The 21929-nt window shown below is 47.6% G+C and overlaps 2 protein-coding genes across 5 annotated transcripts; one reads left to right on the forward strand and one right to left on the reverse strand.

The window, feature by feature from the left end:
• Positions 1-2605: 2605 nt before the first annotated feature.
• On the forward strand, positions 2606-7160 carry SRSF5 (serine and arginine rich splicing factor 5). 2 transcript variants are annotated; one of them, XM_033062556.1, is made up of 8 exons: positions 2606-2749; positions 3179-3322; positions 3494-3564; positions 3755-3850; positions 4196-4265; positions 5568-5641; positions 5999-6109; positions 6255-7160. In XM_033062556.1, exons 2-8 carry the CDS (start codon positions 3197-3199, stop codon positions 6502-6504), a joined length of 798 nt encoding a protein of 265 aa, XP_032918447.1. In that variant the 5' UTR covers positions 2606-2749; positions 3179-3196; the 3' UTR covers positions 6505-7160. The 2 variants fall into 2 exon arrangements, with proteins under 2 accessions (XP_032918447.1, XP_032918448.1); XM_033062557.1 differs by having other exon boundaries at positions 6258-7160.
• On the reverse strand, positions 6995-16548 carry SLC10A1 (solute carrier family 10 member 1). 3 transcript variants are annotated; one of them, XM_033062555.1, is made up of 7 exons: positions 16179-16548; positions 15468-15548; positions 14873-15312; positions 13983-14193; positions 12878-13056; positions 11750-11946; positions 6995-9419 (listed from the first exon to the last, which is right to left on the reverse strand). In XM_033062555.1, exons 3-7 carry the CDS (start codon positions 15271-15273, stop codon positions 9259-9261), a joined length of 1149 nt encoding a protein of 382 aa, XP_032918446.1. In that variant the 5' UTR covers positions 15274-15312; positions 15468-15548; positions 16179-16548; the 3' UTR covers positions 6995-9258. The 3 variants fall into 3 exon arrangements, with proteins under 3 accessions (XP_032918446.1, XP_032918445.1, XP_032918444.1); XM_033062554.1 differs by having other exon boundaries at positions 15406-15548; XM_033062553.1 differs by lacking the exon at positions 15468-15548.
• Positions 16549-21929: the final 5381 nt, after the last annotated feature.

The raw sequence follows: 21929 nt of genomic DNA on the forward strand, positions 1-21929 counted from the left end.
AGTGGTTTGTCAAAACACAGTATGACATAGTATGATTTAAGCTGCCTGGAAATGTAATGGCAGATCACAGCCATGACTGCAGTTGTTGTATTTGGGGGCAGCTCTAACGTGAAGTTAAATCAGAAAGGGGCTTACATGGCTTTCAGGAAAGGTTGGAAAGAGCCAGACAAGGAAGGACACAATCCTGCAGATGATCCCCTGTTACCCTCTGAAGGTTTATAAATAGCTTTGACCCCATGAGGTGTTTTTGCAGCAGTCTACAACTCGCTCTCAGTGCTGTGATATTTCCTCACGTGTTCGCATTCAGCATCTAAAAGCACACTGACCTGGTGTAAACTTGTTCTGATCATTCAAATATTAACCCAAGAGAAAAAAGATCCTCTTCACTTTGTAGCTGTAATCCTCATGTTGGACCAGGCTCCAGCTGTCCATCTGCAGCTGGCATAAATTTGCATAAAAGCTAATGCTGCATAAAGTTGCATTTACAGATAATGTGAAAAACGTGGTGGTGCATAATGCCTTATCATTATTAAATTTCTACTGGGATATGATCTGATGTGATGGTGCACTATTCTGTTGTCCATCTGCCTTGACTGCTTCACACAGTGGCAAACTGCAGAGACATAGGCAACGCCTGCTCCGTGTCCTAGAGAAGAGGAGATGATAATTTCCTGCCTCTGCTCCTTTTCCCTGAGCCACAGCCACATACTCACCTGAACTAAAAGGTAAAGTCTGCAACTTCAGTGTTGAGCTACAGATCTCCCTGTACCTAAGGTACCTCCAGGATTAACTTAATATTCCTGCTGAGCTACAATTAATGGAATGTTAATTATTATGTTTGGCTAGAAAATACAAGTGTGAGGAGCTGTTATCCAGGGCATTCTGACAGGAGCCAGCTGAAACAAGGCTGGTTAGGCTGTGAGGGTCTGTCTGGACTGTGGAAGAACAGCAGTCGGTCAGGCTCCCCAAATCTAATGACAGCTCAGTGATACAGTCCCAGGGCAGCACATTTCACCCTGCCAAAAAAAAAAAAAAGGATTCTACTTGCTAAATGTACTTCTGGGTGGTGGGCAAGGGCTCTCAGCCTGACACTAACATATAAGAAATCTGTATTTTTAGATCTGAGCAATTTGAAAAGCAGCTCTTCCTTAAAGGGGTGCTCCTGCCCCTTCCTCTCTACTTTGTTCAGTGCTAACCCTTGCTTTTATCCCACTACAAGCTGGTTTTCATGGAGTTAAACCTTCAGAAGTCTGCTTTCTGCCTTTTCCAGTGCTAGCTTTTCCTGCTTTAGCTTTGTGTACCAGCTCACTCTGCACACAGTAGAGTCCTGGTGTTGACAGGAACAGAATTGCCTGTTCCCATGGCACCTGTTAAAGCGCTGTAACTCATGAAATTAGCACCGTTAAATGTTAGATGGCACATCTGAATGTATCTTCCTCAGCAGGCAAAGGTTATGATCCACAGGGATAATCACAAGTATTGTCTTTCCTTGCTCAAAGTCCTGCCTGTACACAGATTCTCCCATCTGTGCATTATCCTGGTTTTTCTTGCAGACGCTGCCTCTGCACAGAGTGGAAATGTGCATCTTTGGAATCCAAGAGAGAAGCAAGTGGTGCTGACAGTGCCCTTGCCAAACCTTTAGCTACATGGTAGCCTTTCTCATAATTTCATGCAGCAGAAATAACTTTCCCATTTTTGGGACTCTGCATGCTGTTGCAGCTTGAGGAGTGTGTGTGGGGGCAGTCATGTAAAGCTGTGATGTCAGCACCATCACGTGCTGTATTGTTCCAGGGAAATGTATGTCGGTGACTAAGCATGAAAAAGAGAAATTCATCCCATAGAGGTCATTAATAACAGATCCTGGGTGTAACAAAGATGGTCCACAAAGGGAAGGGTTAGAGGGTGGGACTCGGGGCAGCATGGGACTCCAGGTGACAATCAGGGAAATGCTATTAAAAGGCAAATACTGTAATTAGCAAAATGCATCAAAGGAGCAGCCTGGTGCAGCTGTACCTGCTGGCTTTTTGTGTAAAGTCAGCTGATCCAGCAGTGCACAACTCTGGCAAGGAGGGTCACACGGCTGCAGCCTCTGCCAGTGCTACAAAACTAGTGGGTGTATCTTCAACTTCTAACTATCTTCTTCATTTCAAATACCCCTCGGGATAATCTCTTGCCTTTACTGCGACCATCTAGAAGCCAAGTTGTGATAAATTCTGCAGTTATGTAAAATGGAGACATCTCTAACTTGTCGATGCACATTTGGCTCCCAATGAGGGTTTAAGTAGACCAGGACCTCCTTACATATTTTCCTCCTCTCATTCTTTGCTCATCAGGAGACAGAAACGCCTGACGAAAGCCTTTGCCCGCACGCAGGAGCAGCACAGGTTTCAGCCTGTTGAGTACGGAATGAGTGAAGAGCCCCGATGGTTGTGTTCCTCCCCTCACACAGCCCTGCCGGCCCAGATTGTTTATCCCTGCTGCCGCCCCAACATGGCTCCCGCCTGAGGGCACCGGCGCGGCCCCCCCGCCCTGACCTGGATTCCCCGGGGAGGGGCGTGGCCGCCGCCTCCGCCAATCGCCGCGCGGGACGGCGCTGACGCGCGGGGCCGCCTCCATTTCGCGGTGCCGCACCAGTGTTGCGCAGCAGTCGGAGCCGTCTGTCGCCAGGGAAGGACGCATCTGCCCGACCGCCTGCCGCACCGCACCGCGCAGCCGTCCGGCTCGGCCTGCACCGAGACCCTCAGCCAAGGTTCGTAAGAGCTCTGGGGGCTTTCCCGCAGAGCGGAGCGCGGGGGAAGCGCAGCGGCGCGGGGCGCTAGTGCTGTGTGCCCGGCCGCCTGCTGACCCCCGGCCGGTCTTGTCGCCGCTCCGTTCCGCTTGGTGCGCGCCACGGCGGAGTCGGTGCCGCAGGCGGGTGCGGCGCGGCCGCCATTTTGTGACAGAGCGATGGCGTTTGCTTTTCTTCCTCGGCTCGGCGGGGGCGGGGCGAGCTGGGAGGGGAGGCAGCTGGGCGGGCCGAGGGCGCAGCGCCGGGCTGGGATTGGCGCGGGCTGAGGCGGTGTCCGCCCGCCCCCTCGCCATTGGCCCGGGGCGGGGGCGGGGCCGGTGGCGCACTGCGGCACCGGCGGCGGCCGTGCTGAGTCACCGGGCGGGGCCTGACGCGCCTGTCCCTGTGCAGCGCCGCGCACACACAGCCATGAGCGGCTGCCGCGTCTTCATCGGGAGGCTGAACCCGGCCGCCAGGGAGAAAGATGTGGAGAGGTTCTTCAAGGGCTACGGCCGCATCCGCGACATCGACCTGAAGAGGGGCTTCGGATTCGTGGTAAGTGCGTCGCTTCTCCTTTCCCCATCCCCTTAGTGCTCACTCGCGTTTGAGAATTACGAAGCTACTTCGAAAGAATCCATTAAAGCGCCCATCAAGGCGCACATGGCAAATAAGTATCTGCTTGTTCATTGGAATGTAATTGCTTGGTTTTGTGTCTTGGTTTTGCAGGAGTTTGAGGATCCGAGGGATGCAGATGATGCTGTCTATGAATTGGATGGAAAAGAACTTTGCAGTGAGAGGTGATGTATCCTATTTCATGGCTGTAAAAGCTTGGGGATCTGCAATTAATGTCAATTTTGATTTCAGTTGTGTTATCAGTACTGGTAAAACTATTTTGTGTTTGGTTCTTATTTTTGTCCAGATAGCGATAATTGTACAGAAAAAGAAGTACCTAAAAACAGGTATTTTATTATGTTCTTGTCTTCCCAGGGTGACCATTGAGCATGCCAGAGCACGCTCTAGGGGCAGAGGCAGAGGGAGGTACTCTGACCGGTTCAGTAGCCGCCGCCCGCGCAGTGACAGAAGGTATGTGCAGCTTCGAACCCGTGCAGTTCAAGGAAAGAATGCTTTGGGCTCCTCCCAGAGAACGTGAGCTGGAATGAGCTGTTAAAAGGTGTTGTTTGCCTTTTAAGTCGTTTGATACGGCAGCAGGACAGTGAAGATTACAGAACTTTTCAGATATGCCTGTCATCCTTATGCTCCCTCCCGAAGTACTTCATGCCTGCCCTAGATTGGTCAGGGAATTACGTAGCTCAGGTTGTAGTACAAATGATGGTATGCTGATACCAGTTCTTGGTACAGTCTTCATTAATATTAACATAATTATATTTTATTTACTAACAAAAGTCTGAATTGCTTATTTTGAAACAGAAACGCCCCACCTCTAAGAACAGAAAATCGCCTCATAGTGGAAAATTTGTCGTCTCGAGTCAGCTGGCAGGTTTGTTGAAACATGATTAACTATTTTTACTTCATTTAATGGGTATGTAATGTAATGTAATTATTTTGTAAAATAATTAGTTAAATTAAAACCTGTTTTTTTTAAATGTTTATGTAATTAATGATTTTTTAGTAATGTAACTTAAATGTTTGGAATGAAAACTAGTTAACATTAATTCATAATAATAATATAAATTTATATGTTTGAGGATATATATTTATTTTTTTTTTCTTGTTTTTAAAATCCATTTTAACCACATATTAAACCCTTTATTTGCCAGCCTATCTGTGTCGTTGGCCTTATGACGAGGAGTGCCTGTGGGTTATCCTAATCGTTCTGTCTTGGTCACTCTTGGTCGGGCCTGGTTGACTTTCCAGTCAGCTCCTACAATGTCACTTGGCCACCTCTAGATCTGTGTTTGCCGGTCTAGACGTAATCGATGCACTCCTTAAAGTGCCACATTGCAGCGGTCCCAGAGCGTTAACGAGATCTGATTCCTAAGTTGAGAGCTGTTCTTCCTGTAACGCTTCCGAATAACGAGGTCCTGGTCGAAAAGAGTTGAAAGATTGGAAATTAGGTGGTCGTTGGAATCCTGATCGCAGTAAAGTGGTCCTTGGTGACATGAAGCATAGAGAATGTCTGGATGCATCATAGTCTCCTGATAGGGAGGGCAGTGCGATTAATGGCTTCCATCGACTGGGTAGTGTTCGGCAAGTGGGTGGCGAAGAGCCAGTCGGGCATATGTCATGACGGTATCTCCGGTCGCTTAATGCAGTTTGCTGCTTGGCTAGCCTAGGGAAATGTTAATAAAGGTAAAGTAAACTATATTTTTAATGACATATGGGGCACAAAATAATTGGTGTTATGTAAATGTAATTCTCTATTCGTATAAGACTTGTAATGTAAATGGAGACTGAAATAGTCCAAAAATATATGGGTAGTATTTCAAAGTCAATCCAGTATCTATAAAAATGTGCTTTATTTCTTTTTCTCTCTCTCTTTCTCTCTCTTTGTTATTTAATCTATAAAATCATTTTAGACTAATATTTACCTTAATGTTAAGACCTTTTATTAGCATTTTGCTTAAAGCAATATGCTTTTCTCATTTATTTCGTGCCCTGATTCAGATCATGATACAGATAATGCAATTTTGATAGAATGCAAGTATGGCAGTTGCCATGTTTGTGATTTATCTAACAACTTCTCTTGCAGTAGTCGTAAGTTTTTGTTTGCTTTAAACTGCTTTTGTATAGGTAAATGTTAATTTCATTTCATTGTGTAACATAAGTGGTCTTGTATTAGGATCTCAAAGACTTCATGAGACAAGCTGGGGAAGTAACCTTTGCAGATGCACACAGACCTAAGTTAAATGAAGGGTAAGCCTATCGAGTGATCTCTTGAAAGCTGTAGAGTAATCTGTATATTAGTATTTGGGGAGGGAAGCTGGTTGCTTTCGGTGTCAGCAGCTGTTCATGGCTTAATTTAGCTACCCTTTGAAAATGCATGTGGGAAATGTTTGGGGAGGGGAATTTTTCATGCTTCAGTGATGGCAAAGGATAATTGCACTAAGCAGTATAGGTTTTGAGGATTTGTTGGTTTGTTTTTTTCCCAGTTTTTTTTGTATTGTATTTTTTTGTAATTTTGTAAAGCTTGTAATTATAATTTTGCTTGTATTGGTAACTACAGCTTCTGATAGTAAGCCTTATGTTTGGGGCTTTTTTTTTCTCCCATAGGGTGGTTGAATTTGCCTCTTATAGTGATTTAAAGAATGCTATCGAAAAGCTTTCTGGTAAAGAAATTAATGGAAGGAAAATCAAGCTAATTGAAGGCAGCAAAAGGCACAGGTACGGATTTCTACTCCCTTAAATAACGCTTAAACATTTGCTGAGAACCTTTGCAGTCAGTGGGCAGGCATCCGAGCTGAGAGCCTTGGATTGCCCGGTGCTGTTCCATAGCTGACACTGACCGCACGCTCCATTCCCTCCTCAGCAGGTCCAGGAGCAGGTCACGGTCGCGCAGCAGGAGCTCCTCCGGGTCTCGCAGCCGCTCCCGGTCCCGCAGCCGCAAGTCCTACAGCAGGTCACGGAGTAGGAGCCATAGCAAGTCACGATCAGTTAGCAGATCTCCGCTGCCAAACAAGAGCCAGAAACGTGCTTCTTCCAGTAGATCCAAATCTCCGTCATCCGTAGATCGGCAGAGGTCTAGATCGAGGTCCAGATCTGTTGACAGTGGCAACTGAACTCTAAATAACTTGCCCTGGGGGCCCTTTTTTAAACCATACTTGCTAAAACTTGTGGTAAGTATGTGACTTTCTGTGGGAAAGGGTTTGGATGGGAAGGGGGGAGGGAAGGGAGAACTTTGTAGATGTGGACCATGGTGGGAAGGGTTATTGACTAATTGTATTAAATGTTTTTTGATAACCCTTTTCTTGCTCACATTTTTTTGTGAATGTCTGAAGTGTATAGTTTGTGTATATTGGCAGAGCTCTTTATAACTAAAGCAAACAAAATTTCAAAATTTTTTTTGTACTCTAAAGTCATCTGAACACTTAATTCTCAGTATATTCAACTGTGAATAGCAACTTAAAAACACTAGTTTGATATCTCAGACTAATAGCTTTAGGCATTTAAGAGCTCTATATGTGCTGTACATAAAGCTTTATTTCAGAGGGTATTTTTTTGTGCTTTTGAGACATTGTTTCAGCTATAGGTCAGCAGATTAAGTGCTGGTCGGTACTGGTAATAAAACTTTATTTTAAAATATTTTCATTTAATATAACTTGCACTACATTAAGAAAATGCCCATTTCACTGCCCTGTGGTAATAATATTCTATAAAGCACTCTTATTTCTTGATACCTAAGAATAAAATAGTTCAAATAAAGTATAAAGAAACATTTCTGCTTCTGGTTTGTTTCTTGATGTTGATAAAGTGGTTGGGACTGTGTTAAAATGTTTCTTGAAGGTGGAGCTGTGGCAAAGTGATAACTTTTTCAGGCAGGGGTAAGAATTAGCGTACTTTAAAATATATTGTGTGATGTCCTTGGATATCTCTGTGTTCTAAAATAAGAACATGGATAATCAGGCTGTCATAGTTTGTAGCAAAAAAGTGGAGTGGATGAGTGATTTGGCTTTTAATCGCTTGGGATAATAAGTGTATAATGTTAAAGACGTAGTCAGCCTACCATTTGTGTATTTGTGCATGGTTGTATGAGAGCACTGGGGTGTAGATAACCCAGTTTTGTAAGCATTAGTCCTCATTCTGGGGGAAGAGGGATTTTTAAGTTGGTGGGTGGGAGTAATGCAGCAGTAGTGCCATGAGGTTCTGTGTTTTTGTGTTTGTGCCTTCCAGTGGCAGCAGTCCTCTGCAATCCCTTTATTTCTCAAGCCCTTAGCCACAAGACAACTTAGAAATTTAATTTTTAAAATAACGTGTTTTCTTATAAAATGCTTTACAAAGCTTTTTAAGTACTCTGTAGAAACCTTTAAAAATATCTTAGTAGCTTAGGCTCGGATTTGGATAGATTGTAGGAAATGCAAGGTGGTTCCTCTTGGAGCAAGGTCTGGCTTGTGGGACGTCAGGCGTTTGGCCTTTGCAGCCCTGCTGCCCTTTCTCCCGGCTGCTGTAGAGCTCTTGGGTGCCAAGCTAAGGAAGGAGGAGGAGCTCTTGTACTGTGTGGGTCTGTCTCTTGAGGTGGCAGTGTGCTGGGCTGCCAGGCACTCCTGAGAGCAGGCACTGAGAGGGGCTCGGATCCACTGTTAACTGGGTTGTTACAGTCAGCTTTGGGGAGTGAGAGGCTTCACTCTCAGAGCCTTGGTGCAGATACTGGTTCATCCCAAGAGGTGTGGAACAAGGAGGCTCTAACTTCCAGCGGTAAAGGCAGCATTCACACATATCAGGGTGGAATGTCAGCTGTGTTGAGGTCTGGAGTTGATCCTGCTAACTTGGGTGATCATGGGCATCTGTATCCAACTGGGACTTGGCGTCAACTGGAACCCAGGTGGCTGAAGGCACTTGATGTGATGAAAGGGTTCCTGGATTTCTCTCAGGCTAAATGTGAAGTATTATCTGCTCTATAAACAGTCATTCTGAATTCTGTTTCTAGACCACACCACTTAACTTGCCTTGCAAACAGTGTGAGCTGGTGTCTGTGTTTTCCCTGGGGAACTGGCTGTTGTAATGATCAGCTTCTTGTTGAACTCCCAGGCTTTGCAGTATGGAGGCTTATGCTGATTTGTGGCCAGAAATTATTCTTGTGTTTATTAAGTGTGGGTTCTAGGTACAAACCTGTTTATTCTTAATTAAGGCAAACTACTTTGGTGCAGTCTGGACATTGGAGAGTTGATGCCACTCTTTCCTGGTACCGTGTGTGTAGTGTGACCATACCTAGGTGGTGTCTAGAACAGGTGTGGTGTTGAGTTTACTGATTGCTACAAAAGAAGGCACATTTAAGGTTCATCTGAAGCTGGGCCCAAAGTTGGCATACAAAGGCAGTTTGTGTAGCCATGATAACGGTCTGTGTGGCTGCTGTGGGGGATCAGTGGTACCACATGATACCCATTGGAGGATGGGAGAAAGCAACAGCCCATGGGTTTGTGCTTGGCTGTGCATTGGATCTCACTGGCTTCTGCATGGAGGAACTTTCACAGCTCATTCTGGGTCTGTTAGAGAAATTACATTGATCTGCAGTGATATCATCTCGATCTGCTCCCATTATGTACCAGCAGGACAGTTACAGGTAAGTAAAATTAAGAAAGGGAACTGAATGTAGGCGGTGATTTTCTTGCAGGTAAAACTGGGACAGTCACTTTGCATGTTCTTCAGCTGTCCCAAAGGGTTGTCACAATGACTGAAGCCACTGAAGTCTCCTCTGTGGGCTGACAGAGCGAGGCTTAGTGTGGAGCAAGATCTTTGGGGAGTAACTGGATGCAGATGGCTCTGTGACTGCTCTGAAATTAGTGCATAGATAAGTCTTTGACAGAACAGCTGGAGACCTATGAGCTGGCTGCAGAAGGTAGAGCTTGGAGAGTTGTGAGAGCAACTGCTGCAGAATCCATATATTGTTTTCCTGGTTTTCCACTGTTTCTGCAATGTATTGACACTGATTTCATTTCTTGAGCACTGAATGTGTCCACACCTGCACAGATAATTTTCGCTGCATCCAAAGACAGAGAAAAATGTGAGAATAGGCAATTCTGAAACCAGGTTAGGGGAAAGATTATGACAGCTACAATTGAAATTTTTGAGTCGTTTAAAACAAGAGGAAGGAACTTGTGATTCCTGCCAAAAGACAAGCCATTTTGTTTCCAGTCATTTGTGACCTGGAGGCTGGAATACAAGTACTTTTGTTATAGTAGTCTTGCCAGCACCTGCATGTCTGTTTCCAGTATCAGCTCCTTTGCACCCAAGGATCCAAATGAGTGTGGGCTTCCCCCTGCCCCCCAACTAAGTTATCCTCCAGCACAGCTATAAGGTGTCAAGTGATCCTGAGGCAGCTCTGTAGCAGCTACTCTGCTGCATCTCAAGGCAGTGGAGAAAAGCTGGGCTGGCAGCATCAGAGGGGTGGTGGCTGGAGGATCTCATTCAGCTGTGCATCCTTCAGCTATCAGTGCAGTCAGCTGAGCTTTGGAATTAGGGACCTGCTGGAGTTGGAGAAGAGTCTATTTCACATCTATACTAATATTGTATATATTTTAAAAGGAAGTTTCAATCTATGTACTTTTCTAGCAAAAGATCCAAATGTTTCCTTCCTTTGGCTGCAGTATTTGGCAATTCTGTCCTCTCAGGGAATCACTTAATAGCTTGAAGCAAACCTGGGATTTGTTGCATTAAAGAACATGTACAGTAATTTCACGAATACAAGCCACACCAATTTGACCAAAATTTTGGTGGAAACCCGGAAGTGCGGCTAATATTCCGGGGCGGCTAATCTATTAACAAAATTCTAAAAGCTGCCAACACGGAAGTGAGAGCCCGCGGCAGCCCCAAGCCAAGCTGGAGCCCGGCCGGCCCCGGCTGAGGTGGGAAAGCCTGGCAGAGGCGGGGCCAGCAGTGTGGGGGGCGGGCGGCAGAGCCTGAGCCAGCAGGGCGGGGCAGGGAGGGCGGCAGAGCCTGAGCCAGCATGGCGGGGGAGCCCGGGAGAACTGGGGCTAGCAGTGCAGGGGAGCATGGCAGAAGCAGGAAGGCCGGCGGGTGGGGCTGCCTGGCAGCGGGGGAAGCCCAGCAGAATTGGGGCCAGCAGCGTGGGGGAGCCCGGCGGTGCGGGGGCCTGCAGTGCCGGCCAGGGCGAGGAAACGCGGCGGCGGTGCAGACGGGAGGGGGCGGCCGGCGAGCCTGGTGGCGGCGGCGGCAGCCCTGCCGGCGGGGCGAGCGAAAGCGCCGCTCGCGAAAGCGCCGCTCGCGAAAGCGCCGCTCGGCGAGCGAAAGCGCCGCCGCGAGCGAAAGCGCCGCCGCTCGCCGCGAAAGCGCCGCCGCGAAAGCGCCGCCGCTCGCCGCGAAAGCGCCGCCGCGAAAGCGCCGCCGCTCGCCGCGAAAGCGTCGCCGCGAAAGCGCCGCCGCTCGCCGCGAAAGCGTCGCCGCGAAAGCGCCGCCGTGAAAGCGCCGCCGCTCGCCGTGAAAGCGCCGCCGCTCGTCGCGAAAGCGCCGCTCGGCGAGCGAAAGCGCCGCGGGGCGGGCGCGGCGCTCGCGAGGCGCGGCGCAGGGCGAGCGAAAGCGGCAGCGGGGCGAGCGAAAGCGGCAGCGGGGCGGGCGGCGAGCCCGGCGGCGGCAGCCCTGCCAGCCGGGCGAGCGAACGCGGCAGCGGGGCGGTGCTGACGGGAGAGGGGGGCCAGCGAGCCCGGCGGCGGCGGCAGCACCACCCGGCCAGCCCCGCCGAGCCGTGGCGCTGAGCTGGGCCACCCGGCCCCGTCGGCAACCATGAGCGGGCCGAGCCTGCCTGGCCCCGCCCCGAGCCAGTAAAGCCCGCTATGCCGCGATCCTGTTACTAATTGGCCAATTTGTGAAAGCTGCGCACGGATTCTCGCGACGAACGAAAGTGCGGCTAATATTCGGGGTGCGGCTTATCTATTGACAAAGACAGCAACATTGTCGAGGCACCGGGGGTGCGGCTTTATAATCCGTGCGGCTTGTATTCGTGAAACTACTGTAATATTTTTGTGTCATTTTAGCCACATGCAAACACCTCTGTTATTTGCATGTGCTCAATGCAAGTCACAATTTTTGCAGGGTGTCCACTGTAACTTAAAGCACCAGACTGTGAAAACCTGAGCACTGATAGCACTGGTGCAAGAAGTCCATGGGATTTCTAGGGTCTTCAGTTACCTCTGGATTTTTGACTCTGGTTTGAATCTAATGTGTTGGTTTATAGTCCCTAGTTAAAGAGCAACTGGATTCTGCCTTTATAAAGCAGTGATACATTGGTAGTTATATTGTGTGTATGGCTTAGCATGGGAAGTATAAGAAATAAAGGAGCAAAGCTGTACTTGCCGTTGGCTTGCTTTATTCTGTCATGGAGCCGAAAGACCAGGATGAGCAGAAATCCTTCTGCAAGCTGGAACAGCAAGTAGAGTAGTGGGAAGAAGTACAGGGGGCCAATGATCTCTGGGGCAAAGGTGACCTTGAGGATAGCTGAGCAGAGCTGTACATTTTGGCAGCCAGTTTCCATGCACACTGTCCTCCTGCACCTGGAGGAGAAAACGTTAAATAGATTGCAGATTTAAGTTGCTTTCAAACAACTGAAACAGAACCCTGCCCACCTTGCTGGTGCACTTGCCTGTGGCTAAAAGCTGCTCTGTCAGGACCAATCCTGCAATCCCTAGGGGGTTTTGCCTCCTGCTCCCTTCGCAATGGGCAGAGACAGATCATGTTACAAATGTGAACTTTGTTCATAATGGTATTGGAGGTCTTGTGTCCTGCTCTGGACTCTGCAGCTTCTGCAGGGATGTAATCTCCTGGGGTGCCAAGAGTCCAACTTATGAAGGTATAAAATAGGACTAGGAGGATTCCTACGTGGTTTAGGTAGGATGAGGAAAAAAGGAGGAGTAGGTTTTATATACCAGATTTTCATTTTAAATTCCCGGGGTTGCAGTTGAGAATGCACTGACTGCTTTGGGGTAGTAATCAGCTGGGGAATAATTGTGTCACTTGAGGTTTGAGCTCTATTGGTATTTCTCAGAGCTTTGGGTTTTTTTTTTTTTTGGTGCTAATAATTATTTTCCCCTAGCTTGATTACCAAGAGCAGAGGTTGGTAATATGTTTAGCAGATCACTAGTGACCTTAAGCCAAAACCATCCATCTACTTGTTCAGTGAATCTTCCATGGTGATCAGGTACTTGTGCCAAAAGAACCTGCTTAGCTATTCCTCCCCTCTCAGCTAAGCCAAGCAGAGTTTAAAGTCATTTCTCTTCCCACTCAAGGTATGGGAGTCGCTGGCTTGGGACTAGCTTGTACTCTGGTTGTGTTCTTAGGTCCTATTTTGGGTGAATGGGGATCAGTGTTCTATGGAAGTGTATTCCTAAAATCCATGTTTTCACCATTGTCCTGCAAAGCAGAGCTGCCATACCTGTCTGTTCCTGATGAGAGAGAGAGAGGGGTGGGAGGTGTGGAAGAACATACCGGTCATTAAGCTTGAAGGCTGCAGAGACAGCGTAGCCCAGCAGGAATCCAGTGAGGGGCATTAAGGCAGAAGTTCCCAGGAGAGATGGTGAGAAGACAACCATGATACAGCTTCCCATATTGGCCACAGACAGAACAGTTACAGCAGCAGATGACAGTAGAAGCATAATCATCCCTGCCTAAAATAAAAGTGACTGAGATGTGGACAAGAAAGAAATCCCCAGCAAAATTTCCCTCAGCTGTTAGAAGCAGCTGTACTCAGTTGTCTGTCTATCACATGAATAAGTGCCTTTCATGGACATAAATGTTATCAGTAATCAACAGGAGACCATCCTGGGCTGTTACCAAGAGAGATCACAGATAACCAAATACCTTTCTAGTCTATATGCAAAATGACTGGTCTTGCTGCACAAGCTGCTTGTTTCTCACACATTGCTACTTGTCTCTGTCTAGGTCCCTTGGTGGCTCTAGTGCACTCCAAGCAGGTTCTGAGGAAACCATTTTACTCACAGGTAGAGCCTAGTGGAGTTCTTGAATTAGACAGTGGTGTATGTAGTTGTCTGGGTTTCTGTTTGGCTGTTTAAATGCCTGATGTATAGAAGAGGCAGGGATGTGATTCCAGACATAAGTGCGCAGTTGGTGATACAACTGTTGGACAGGTATCTCAATGACTTAAGCAGCAATTTTGTGATGTGGTTTTTGTCTTGTGCTAGACCTCTGAGAACAGTGGGGTGGTTTTAATTTGTTTTGGGATGGTTTATTGTTTGTTTGGTTGGTTTTTATCTGGGTGGTTCTTTGGTTGCAGCAGTAATTGGGGGCAATGCCTAGGAGGTTCATTAGTGCAAAAAACCTCCAAAGTTAAAACTGAAGCAAAAGCAGAGCAATGTAGGCTACAAAATGTCTGCCTGGAAAAGATGGAGGACTTCTCCTTGGGCAAATACTTCAACCATTAAAGTGATGGAGTGGATGTCTTGAGCTCTGTCCTCAACCCTTTCACTGATCTGTGGCATGTCTTAAAGAAGTTAATAATATTGTTGTGATTCTGTTTTTGAAAACTTCCTTGAGGCCCTTGATTGAACAGCGACTAGCACAGGGTACTTCTTACCTTGGTGATAAGGCCAGTGTACTGTGGTTTCTTCTCATTCAAGATGATGCCAATGGCACAGGGGATTAGCATCAGCACCAGGGAGGTGATTATTCCTTTGTAAGGTACCTTGCCCTCCAAGTCACCCTCATACAGTCCTCCCGAGTACAGGTACAGAAGCAGTGGCATCAATCCAATTGCCAGAACCATGGAGCACGCGGTCATAACAACACTGAGATGAAGAAAGGACCCCTCAGTAGAAGAACACTTCTTAAAAAAGGAATATGCTAACCTGATTACTTGCCTGGACAGATGATTTTAATATAAGACTTTGCCCTGCTTTTTCCCAACCTGTCACTGAGATCTTCTCAACATCACTGTTAGATTGTAGAGGGATGTGATATGAATGGAGAAGGGAGAAGATGACTCAAGTTTCTTGCATGCTGAGAAAGGTACATACCCATGACAAGGGTACAGTTTACATTTCAGAAATTCACAACTGAGAGAAAAAGTTATACTTGGGATTTTTGTGCTGGATCTTGTTTTTTCGCTAGGGTTTGTTGAAGAGTGGTGTTCTGCTGGTTCAACATTTCTCACTGAGGCAGCCTCTTCAGACAGCATGATCAGTTTACACAGAACTGCATGGATATGCTCTATGTACTGCCACTTGGAGATGAAAAAGTGTTCCTGCACCCATGCCATCAATAGCTGCATGCCAATGATTCAGAGAAAGGTACAAAATCCCATTGTAAGACTGGGATAAATTACCTTATTGAGCAATGTACTTTAAAATGTTTTGGACTTAATATTTTAGTCTTCTTGGGGCCTCCTAAAATTGATTTAATTAGTTTCTGAGCCAGTCACATAACTAGATTGGCCTGGATAATGAACAGGTATGTAGCTTTCCTTACCTGAGGTTCATGTCCCCTCTCAGTGCCAGGCTAAAGATGTTGGAGAGGTTTCCCCCTGGGCAGCAGCTGCAGATGAGGATGGCCAGGGATTCTGAGGTGCCCAGCTGGAAGAGCTTGCCCAACATGAATGCTGTCAAGGGCATGATGCTGTACTGAGCCATTATGGCTATTGCCACACCTTTAGGTCTCCTGAGGTGAGCTGTGATCTTGGCTATCTCCATTGTACATCCCAGAGACACCATGATGATGAGGAGGACCACGATAAGGATTACATTCAGGGCTGTGTCCATAGCCTGTCCAAATGCAAAGGGTGGTGCCACACTGATCAGGGAGGTGCTGCTCTGCACGCAACCTGGGCTCCAAAGTTCTGGGCTATCAAAAACTCCCTTGGTCTTGTTCATCCTGCTGAGGGGTTAGGAGGTCCCTTCTTCTGTAAGTGGCTGGGAAGGTAAGGGAAGGATTGATTCAAAAGTCCAAATAACATTAAATTAACGCAAGCAAAGCATGAGCTTCTTTCAGGACACCTCTCTTACCCTTCAGCAGCTATTGAAACAGAAATCTGTGTTTAGAGCAATCAGCTATGAACCCCACTCAATTTGGAAATATCCTGTGCAGTTTGTGTATCTTCTGCTCTGGTCCTCCACTTCTTCCAGCATCCACCCTTACAATGAGACAGCTGGTGAGAGCAAGAGGGAGACAGCTCAAGGTAGGTAGTAAAGAAGGGAAAATACAAAGGGAAATGAACCAGAGCTCCTCTCATTCACAAGATACTGCTGAGGCCAATACTTGAAAACATTATACATCCCAGGTACTTTGTTTTTAAGGAGATTATAAAATACTTCTTCTGGCCATAAATAAAGCTTTTGATAGCGAGATCTAGGAAGATATTACTATCTGGATGAGTAATTTCTCTGGTAAACTCCTAGGAACCTTCATGTCTCTTCCCCTGATGTGTTGAGTCTGACACTGTCTTGGTTGCATATAGGAATTAATTCTCCAAGCCTTACCAATGTTGAAAATATTATTCCTTCTTGGTGCTTCTGCAAGGGTAACTGCTGCTCATCCTGCCACTGCTCCCTGTCCCTCGCTGTAACACGGGATGTGCTTCCCTACACCTGCCAGGCTAGGGAATGGCACGCTGCCTGCCTCACCCTCAGGTGCCACACCTCCTGATCCCTCAGCAGGTTTTTCTTTCATTTAAAGCATTTATTGTCTTCAGATGGACCTGAGCCATTCCCTAGGTCAAGGGAGGGACTCTAGAAACAGAGCTGAGCATGTTAAACTAGAGCAAAATGGATGCTGTTACCTTAGTGCCAGTGGATGCGGCTGTAGGAAGCTTTGGCAGATCACAGCTGCTCTGTCCTTTCCTGGCTGAGCTTGGTGAGCTCTTCAGTCCTCCTGCTTCAAGAAAATCCTCCTTGGTAAAATCCGGTCCTCTGCTTGCAGGGTGGAAAGCCTGGGTCTAAAAGAGCCTCACGGATAGGGAAGTTGTTATTTGGTAGTAGTACTAACAGGACTAGAGGAGGGATTTTAACCGGGGAGATTTGCTGCGCTATGGCTCACACTATGGCTGAGCTCTAACTCCTTTGCTGAAGGGTGTTACGATGCTGCAGTGGCATGTCCATTGCTTCTATTCATCTGGGAGCTCAGCAGGCTCAGCCTTTGCACCCCTATTGCTCTGGAAACATTGCTGGAGGCAGGCAGGAATGTCAGAGCTGTTCTCTGTGTTCCTCCCCACTTGCTCTTGCTTTGGTTGGGAACTTTGTTTTCCAGGCTGGCAGCCAGGGCGGAAAAGCACCAACAACAGCTCAGGGAGCCAGCACAGGCATCCCCCCTCGGGTGGGAAGGAGCAGTGTCTGTGGCTCCCAGTGCTTCTGCACATCCATGCCCATGGCTTCTCCTGCCCCTTTGTGAGCACCACACTGCCGTTCTTGGGGACAAGGGGCCCTTCAGTAAGTCACAGGTGGTGCCTTGAGCCCCCTGTGTCACTGTGGTGGCACAGCAGTGCCTTGGCACTCTGTACATTTTGGTTTTCTGTAGGCATCTGCAAGGCTACCAGGCACAAGCAAGGGCTGCCAAGCAGCACATGGGCAAGAGCCACAGCAATTCTTTATCTCCTTCTATCCCTCTCTTCAGGACTTTTTCCCCTGTGAATCCCCAGCCTTCCTAAAGAAGTGCTTGTTTTTCACCGTGTTTGCCTTTTAGCTGTGCGCTGAATTTTGCAAGAAATGCAGAAAGAGTCAAACCAAGCAATAAAGTGTCACTGCCTCGGCAGCACCTCCTCTTCCCCTTAACTCAGTGTGGCTCAGGTTTTAAAAATGACAGTGTTCTAACATTCTCACCCCTTGCAGGACTGTATAGAAGACTGTTTAAATTACTCTAATAATTTTAAAAAATGCCTGCTAGTTGTTCATTGTTCAAGCATTCCTACTGGTTCCAGGTAGTTCACGGAGGAAACGCCGCAGGAGCCAAGGAAGAGACTGGTGGAACAAGGGCTGAGTTCCTAAAAGGTGACCTGGCAGGGGCTGTCCGGCTGTCCCCCGTGGGCTGAGGGGCTCAGAGCGGGGCTGGCCCCTCTCTGTCCCGGGGCCGCGGCTGGTCCTGCCCGGCGGTGCCGCTGGAGGGCAGCGCAGGCACGGCCGGAGGGCGCTGATCGCCGGGAGCGCGGCCCGACACTGAGCCCGGAACAGCTGACAGCAACACAGTGACCGAAACGCGCTGCCAAAACCACAGTGCCCAAAGCACAGCCCCCGAAACACAGCCCCCACTGCTCAGACCGTCTGTACCCAGTAAGGTGTTCCCAAATTCGCAGGTACGGTCCAGTGTAGCAGGCATCCCGCAATGCATAGCAAGCCAGAGGCATTGAAGGAAGTGTTTAAAAAGAGAGTAAGAAAATGTGTACAGCTTTGTAGGCTTCCTGTTGGAGCTCAAAATGAACTGTGTTATGGGTTTTAATTTTTTTTATATTAAGTTAATGCTTCATGCTTTCATAATGCAGCTTTGTCAATTCATCTGATAAATACAAAAATGGCTTATGTGCCCTTTTCAGTGGTGAGGGGCTGAAATCCAATTTCTTAGTTTGCAGTTGGGATATCATCTCTCCTGTGTTTTTACAGAATTTAACATAACCTGAGCTCAGCCCAGTGGCTGCCTAAAGGCCGTGTTTCAGCAGGTGTGCCCGACAGGAGCAGTGGTGCTTGGTTATGTCAGATTTCACACTGCTGGCCCACAATACCAGACATGTCTTTGATCTCTGGTGCCCGTATTTTGCTCAGGTAAGGTTTGTGAAAACAGTGGGAACCGTGCTTGGCTAAACAATTTGTTCATTTCTGTGTGATTTTGAGGCAATTTGCCCACCACAGCCCTGCCACATGAGGCATTATGCTGGAGTGGGGATGGAACAAGAGCTTCTGCAGAGACAATCATGACTTGCCATGACTTGTTCCAGCTGTGGCTGAGGCTTCATCCCAGCTGGGGACCAGGGTGTGCTTGGCAATGTTGGCCAGCAGTGGAAAAAGCTTGCTCTGATGCCTCTTCTCTGTCAGAAAGGTTATTCTAAATGTGAGTTTGCTGGGCATGTAGGCATTGTTTATACTTTGAGCAGTGCAGGAAACTCTGTAGGAAGAACAGTTGCTCCTGAGAGCGTGAGGTGCTTCAGACCAATATTTCTGTCATATCTGTACACTGAATCTTCCTCTGAATTCCCTGAGCAAGGCTTTCTACCAGCACTGGGAAATACCTAAAGGCCTTGGTAACACCTTCCAGTGGTGTTACTATCCAAGGAGATTTTAAGTTTCTCCAGACAGAGAGCTCTGGAGAAAGGTTATATTTACAGTAGGCGAGCCCAGGTTGCCATGGATATCTGGCTGCTGTGATAGATTTTCTGTTTCCCTAAGGAACCTGTAGCACTGGGCAGTGTGATGACACATGGGAAAGACTCCGTTTTCCCTTTGTGGGAAGCAAACTGCAGGTCTGGGGCAGAAACCCCCCTGCTGATGGGTTGAGGGGAGCACGGGGGGCACCCCATGCTCCCAGATACAAAGGGTGTCTCTTTTTCCTACCTGCAGGAAGTGTGTCAGTGACTACACTGCTGAAGCAGGTTCACCTCAAGGGCAGATTTTTTAAAATGAAAACTACAGAAGGAAGTGTGTTCATGTCTGTGATGCTTATTTTTATCTGTAGGAAGATATTTTTACTGTCCATTGTACTTAGTTATTTACTATGTAATTAGTGGGTCTAGTTAGTCTTGAATGTTTCATTTCTTTAGGGACCAGATGTCAAAGACAGCTTCAGAAAAAATTGACAGTTGAAGTTTTCTTGCGACTTTGATAAAATGCCGTCAGCAGGACATTTCCCTAAACCTGTCTCCAACCTGTATAGCCTTGACTGTTGCTCTTAGTTTCATAGGAGAGATAAACCTTGGCTGATGTTCTTTGACCTTTGCAGGGTGAAAACTATACAGAAAATGCTATGTTCTCTCTGGGTCATGTGAGAAGCCTCTGGCATGAGTTTGTGAGAGCTGCTGTGGGCAGCAGAAGGTTGCCCAGTTGCTTGCCTGACTTCCAGCTGTGGATGCTGTACACCTACAAAGGGCAATTGCACCTTGAGCTGAGTGTGCTTATTTTTAAAATTATTTCATTCAGGAGGTTGTGCTCAAGTTCTAACATGATAGATTTAAACTGCACAATTAGTGGCATGCACTAGACCTCCTTCCTATGTAGTGAACATGAAGATTCAATACAGGAGATGGTCAGGAAAGTGGAAAGTAAGAAACAAGGTGTTCAGGAATAGCCAAGAAGTAATGAAAGAGTCCAAGACCCTTATGCTTGTACAGAAAGGCTGGTGTGAAAGCCTGGCTCCCATAGGACACTCACTGGGGTGTCCTGAGTGTTCCAGCCCAAGGGAGCACCCCAAGTGGGCATGGAGGACAGCAGGGATTCACAATACAGCTCTGTAGCTGAGGTGGGGCACCTGAAACCACCTCACAAGGGATGTTTGGAGCCTGGATAGTCCTGGACTGCTGGCCAAGCTCTTGTGATCCACAATCCATGAGTGGAGAAATCCTAAATAAGTATCTGTGTGTTCAGCAGGTCTTGGATATGGAGACCTGTTTGTTTACAGTGCAAGTTCTGTGGGTGCTTAGTTCTGTGGCTATGCCACTGCTATTTAGTTTGGATTTGTGCACTCCATTTACGTACTTTATTCCCTTTTTCTTCAACTTGTATTTGTTGTGGCTGGACCCTGATGCAGTCTGAAGAGGTGGGATGTGTAGAGTTTATGGTCTTCACTTGCAGGGGAAGAGAGCTGGACTTACTTCCTTGCTTAGCATCCTGCTGTAAGACGCAGGCAAGCCAATATTTGCCTCTCTTCCACCATCCTGCTAAAGCCCTGTTACTGCTTGCCTGGACTGAGCTATTGGCCTTTCTGCATGGTGCAGATGTACCACAAGCATTTCAAGGGGACTGTTGAAAACCTTTTGCTTATTTGTGTACTTTACCCATCTGCCATCTTTGGCAGCTCCTTAGGCCCATGTGGGCTGAGGTCTGTCTAGAACAGCAGCCTCTGGGTGGCTGGATCCCAGTTTGGGTGCCAAACATATTCCTATTCCCCATGAATGTTTTGCTGAGTTTCTGGGCTGGTGGAAATCTCATGTATTAGGCACTGCTGTGTTATTGGTATTCCTGTGGTCAGCCCCTGTGCTTGGGGCTTGTCCAGGCACCCAGGCAATGGCAAGCCAAACCCAGCAGTACAGTGCTTTTGTCTTGCTTTAATTAATTAGAGTAGGACACAATTATTAGCAGCATGTTTTTGTTTCCATTTGTTCATTCTGACAGCAGCCAAAGGAAGCCATTATCTCTGCAAGAGGATGTTTCAGCAAGTGTTGTGGTAAATAAAGCTAACAGGATCAGTGCAAAGGAGAGGATCACATTCTCTTAAGGACAGCAATCGATAATCAGGCTGTTACATGCCAAATCCTTTCAAGAGGCACGACAATGAGTTCACACTCAGATCAGCCTTTAATCTTGGAGGATCACTGACCTCTTTACTGGCTGATATATTTCCCACAGTCTACCTGTTCTGTGACACAGGTCTCCCTGTTAGACATGTGGCAATTCTTTCAGTGCCTTCAGACACAAACAAAATAAGTTGATGGCACTCACCTGCCCCTTTTGGCCAGGACATTTCTGTGGGGATCAGGCTAAAGATGGAAGTCCAGGTCTGGGCTTGACACTGGATAATGTTTCACAGCCTGCCCTGTTCCATGAGCAGCAGCAACGCTGAGCATACCATAGCGTCCTAGAAACTGTGTTCCTCTGCAAATGTTTATAATTTTCTGTAAAAAACAGAACAAAATGCCTTGCAATTTTAAAGTTGTTATTGTCTGGAGCCTGATGCATAATTTTTGAGTATGTGGGGTTGATGCTTTTTTCTCCCCAGATCATATTTTTCTGCTAGGAATTTTAATTACTGGCTTTAACTGTTTCTGCACTGTTTTCTTGGCTGGCCCTTCCTGCAACTGAGCAGCCTTCCCCATCTCTGGGGCCTTGGAAGGGCAGCCTGAGGCGGTGACAGTGGCCAGGATTGCCCCAGTGGCAGAGGCTGGGCTGCCCTGCCTGGTTGTGTCTGGCCTTCAGACCTGCTGGGCAGCAAAGCCTCTCCAAGGTCTTGCAGCCCACTGTCCTGGGGGGAAAGTCTGGGGAGCTCACCAGGGCCAGCAGCACCCCTTGTCCCCCCTCACTCACAGCCAGGGTGCGTGAACAGCTTAGCTTGGAGGATTGTCTCCTGCCTGCAAAGCTTGCTGTAGGGATGGGATCCTCCCTGAGGACTCATGAAGAGCAGGGGCTCTTTCCTCCAGGGGCTCGTTTGCATGGCTGGTGACACCTGTGAGCAGGGCCCCAGCGTGACCCTGCTCTCAGCAGGGCACAGGAAGGCACAGTGCCTTCCCAGAAATCCTGCAGGGATGCAGCGACACTGCTGGGCTCTTCCCTCTGCTTCTCCCTTCCCAAGCCACCTCCCCTGGGCACTGCTCTTTCATATTTTTAGAAAGCACAGTTGA

The sequence above is a fragment of the Catharus ustulatus genome, chromosome 6 (genome assembly GCF_009819885.2).
Source record: "Catharus ustulatus isolate bCatUst1 chromosome 6, bCatUst1.pri.v2, whole genome shotgun sequence".
Classification (NCBI taxonomy): Eukaryota; Metazoa; Chordata; class Aves; order Passeriformes; family Turdidae; genus Catharus; species Catharus ustulatus.

Excerpts from the sequence above, each read along its gene's own strand:
- SLC10A1 (XM_033062553.1), bottom strand. The coding sequence starts at position 15,273 with ATGAACAAGACCAAGGGAGTTTTTGATAGCCCAGAACTTTGGAGCCCA. Across the intron at positions 14,194-14,872 it reads AGAGGGGACATGAACCTCAG|TGTTGTTATGACCGCGTGCT; the intron begins GTAAGGAAAGCT and ends TCTTCATCTCAG. Across the intron at positions 11,947-12,877 it reads GCCTTCAAGCTTAATGACCG|GTGCAGGAGGACAGTGTGCA; the intron begins GTATGTTCTTCC and ends TTTCTCCTCCAG.
- SRSF5 (XM_033062556.1), top strand. The coding sequence starts at position 3,197 with ATGAGCGGCTGCCGCGTCTTCATCGGGAGGCTGAACCCGGCCGCCAGG. Across the intron at positions 3,851-4,195 it reads CGCCCGCGCAGTGACAGAAG|AAACGCCCCACCTCTAAGAA; the intron begins GTATGTGCAGCT and ends ATTTTGAAACAG. Across the intron at positions 4,266-5,567 it reads CGTCTCGAGTCAGCTGGCAG|GATCTCAAAGACTTCATGAG; the intron begins GTTTGTTGAAAC and ends GTCTTGTATTAG.